The 3665-nt window shown below is 48.6% G+C and overlaps 1 protein-coding gene across 1 annotated transcript; it reads right to left on the minus strand.

Moving 5' to 3' along the window:
* Positions 1 to 2924: 2924 nt before the first annotated feature.
* Positions 2925 to 3242, minus strand: LOC119360873 (probable transcriptional regulator RABBIT EARS). The gene has a single exon (XM_037626343.1). The coding sequence runs from the start codon at positions 3240 to 3242 to the stop codon at positions 2925 to 2927; it is 318 nt and encodes a 105-aa protein (XP_037482240.1).
* Between the last annotated feature and the right edge of the window lie 423 nt (positions 3243 to 3665).

Below are 3665 nucleotides of genomic sequence, written 5' to 3' on the forward strand. Positions count from 1 at the left end.
GGGGGGTCTTTCTCCCTTTTTTGTATTTATTTGTTTTCTGTTTATTAGTTTTCTATTTTATTTTGTATATATTTTGTTTTATAAAATATACAAGTAGTATCTAAATTAGTGTTACAAAATACCCCCATGCCACAAAAAGTTTGGTGACAAAATAAAATAGTTTAGTAATTTTTTAATTGTAAAAGGCATTTAATTAATTGCTTTTGCTATTGTTTAAATCCTCATAGTTCATTTAAGCATTTTATAAAAGCTTGGTTTCTCCACCATAATTGCTTACGATTTATTTGAAACAACCCAAACATTTTAGTTTTAATTTTAGCAAACATTTGTTGTTTGCTTTTTTTGAATTTGAATTTGAATCGGTTTCGAACTAACGCGAGATTAGCAACAGTAATCGAGGTGACGTGGCATTATTAGCAGAGGTTACAGTAGCTTGATTATCCGGGTGTCACAGTAACTAAATAACATAAAAAGTAAATTAAAAACAAAGATGGTAAATAACAGTAAAATAACAGAATAAAAAAGGTGTTCTCAAGGAGTCTGGAATCCCCATTGGTATGTTTCTAGTACTATTATGCATACACATCGCATGAGCGGATACCTGAGCCACTATTGACGATTATGCTGTGTGGAGCTGAGTACAAAACACGTTTTACTCGTGGTAGACATCATGCCACGCACGCCACCATCATAGTCCCCCCTCTGAGGGTTACAACCCATGATAATTAAGGGTTTCCCTGTGGATGCGGCCTCACTTAAGCAGTAAGCTTTTACTACCACCTAGAATTACCTTCACATCATAAACCTATGCAAAGACAGGGATATACTTCGTGGATAATAAAGACACAAATGCTGAGTGGGACCCCTTCACAACATTCACGAAATTATTAAACTAAGAGTAAAAGGCACCGGCGGTCAGAGAACTTGTCTTTCGGGTGCACTTAAGTCACACTACTTGCACCGGCAGTCAGCTATTTTAGCCCATTTTCATAGAAAAACATGCAACAGATCACTGATTTTTAACATATAGATCTCTTACAATAACACAAATGACAACGCTTACAATACCAACTCTTACACTAACAAGTTCACAACATAACACACACCTTCACTGACAAATCAACTAAAACATACTCAACTCCAACTCCTGCATATCCAGCACTTCTTCGCGCTTAAGCTTTACCATATGGTCCAGGTCCAGTACCATCTATCTTGCTGCGCCAGGTTGTGAAATGTGCTTGCGGCTGAGATCGGCGTCTTCGTCGGGGAGTAACTCATCGGCCAACCCTTCAGTTAGCAATGGGCCACGGTCGGTGACCTCCTTGAGATGCGTGGTAACTGGAAAATCAATGGTGCCACGATCAATTGAAGAGTTCGGGCACGGTGGTGAATGAGCATTTTCGTCGTTGGAGTCTGGCGTCCAAGGCTGCAGAGTAGGAGCCGGAACAGAGATAGAGCACCTTCGGAATGACACTACGGTTGTGTAGCCACCCTGTGCACGGCAGTACCCATTTGTCAATAGCCGGGAGCATGTCGATGAGCTCATCGTCAACAACGGCGAGCACCAGGTTGACGGTATCTGGGTCCCAGGCCTCTTTCAGCAACCCCTCCAGACTCAACGTTGTCTTGTACTCCAGCTTCGACGGCCTACCACGAGACAAACTTACCCAACATTGAAAACTAATTCTGCTGCCGCCGCTACGCACCTGCTCCGACGCGAGCACCATATGAGTGCAATCCTCAGTGAGTCAAAGCGCACGAAAAAGTGGAATGGTTGGCTGGTCACCTCCACCTTCATGGCCGCTGCCTGGATGGCATAATGAGACACCATCGCTGCGGCGAGTGCCTCCAGCGTCACCATGCTCCGCAGCTGTCCAATGATAGTGGCATACAGCGCTCGCCCGTGGAATGCCTGCTCTAGCGCCGCCATGCCAGCACTGTGAACGATGAGAACGCGGCCTCGCGCGGGGCAAAAATCCGGCTCACGCGCTGCCACACCTCCTGAGGGAAGACACACGAGTTCGGGATAAGAGACCATCCCACGAACGGCGCGGAGGACCTCACTGGAACGACTGCGCCGCTACTACCTCCAGCGATGATGACGCGGCTACACAATGCCACGCTCTCCTCGCTGACACCGGCGCTTGCCACACTGCCTACCACAGCGACGGCGGCGCGGCTACTTCCGACGGGAGAGCTACCACTGCTCAGACAGAAGGTACACCGCCACAACTCTCGGTCTCGCTGCCAGCAACGCCGCCACCATCTCGCCGGCTAGGGATTTGATTTTCGATTTGGGAACTAGGGTTTCTGATTCTGGATCGAGAAGGGGAAAGGGGAAAGGGCATGTTTTATAAAATATCTTGTTTGCAATACGACCCTCATAATAAACCACCAGGGGCTTTTGTGCAAAGAAACAAGCCCCCACCCAGGTCAGGTGCGCCTCGCGTGACCCCGAAACAGAGAAAACCGAGCGGCAGGCCGGTCCAGATGGCCAATGTGACCTAGATGCACCCGCAATGCAAGTTCAATGACGAGTTTTTTCGGTTTGCAAGTAGTGTGACTTAAGTGCACCCGAAGGACAAGTTTTCTGACCGCCAGTGCCTTTTACTCTTAAACTAAGCATTCAACAGCTGATCTCATACTCATCCATGGCCCCAATCGACGTGCATATTTACACGAAAAATCACACATCAGATTCCTCGATTATTGGTCATATACTCTGATCCATTACTTTCATTCGTATACCTAGTAGCAAACTACAACAAATTAACCAAATTCGAAATCAAATAAAACAGCAAACAAAGTACGAAATGACCTACCAAATCAGTACTGGCGAGTACCGTATAGCTAATTAATCCTCCAAGCAGTTAACAAACATTAATGATCTATATGGCCTGCCGGCCGGCCGGCCGGCCGGCTAGCTAGTTGTAAGGGTAGTGGCCAAGCCGGAGCTCCAAGTCCACGTCCTCCCCGCTGTCCCCATTCCTTCCCAAGGTAAGCCCCAAGTGAGCCTGATTCCCACCGGCACCGTCTTGCTGGCCGGCAGCCGGCGGCGCAGCCCCACGAGACTTGCCTCCACTGCCACCGCGGTCCTTGCGATGGATGTTCATGTGCCCGCCGAGCGCCTGCGCGTTGGTGAACCCCCTCTTGCAGAAACTGCACTCGTAGTATGCCGGCGCCCGCCTTGATCCGCCAGTATCCTCTGGTGAGCCGCTCTTGTGGAAGTCCCCTCCCTCCATATGCTGCTTTCGAAAGTTACGAGTCGGTGTTTGTGCGGAGCTTCTAGGGTTTTGGGTGGTAACTACCAAGTTAGGAGAAATGTGTTGAGGCAACAAGGGCAGGTGTGCTATATAGTGACAGATAGAAACGGCTGCTACTCCAGTTGGTAGCATCGGGGAGGCCGGGGGCTGATGGACATGGCTTGATTTGTCGTCTAGTTTTGGCGTTTGGACGGAACCACGATCGAGTAAACTACTCGGCCGGCCGGCCGGCGCTCCCTTGCCGCCCTCGTTGGCGAATACAGGACGACGCTCTTGCTTGGCGTGGCGTAGGGATCGGCGAGAATGCCAAGCTAGTTATATACAGATGGGTTTGCGTACATCAGTGCGTGTTGCCGTGACAGTGTTAGGGACCAACTCACTGTTTTTTGGAACGAAGGCTCA

This window comes from Triticum dicoccoides, chromosome 2B (genome assembly GCF_002162155.2).
Source record: "Triticum dicoccoides isolate Atlit2015 ecotype Zavitan chromosome 2B, WEW_v2.0, whole genome shotgun sequence".
Lineage (NCBI taxonomy): Eukaryota > Viridiplantae > Streptophyta > Magnoliopsida > Poales > Poaceae > Triticum > Triticum dicoccoides.

Excerpts from the sequence above, each read along its gene's own strand:
- LOC119360873 (XM_037626343.1), bottom strand. The coding sequence starts at position 3,242 with ATGGAGGGAGGGGACTTCCACAAGAGCGGCTCACCAGAGGATACTGGC.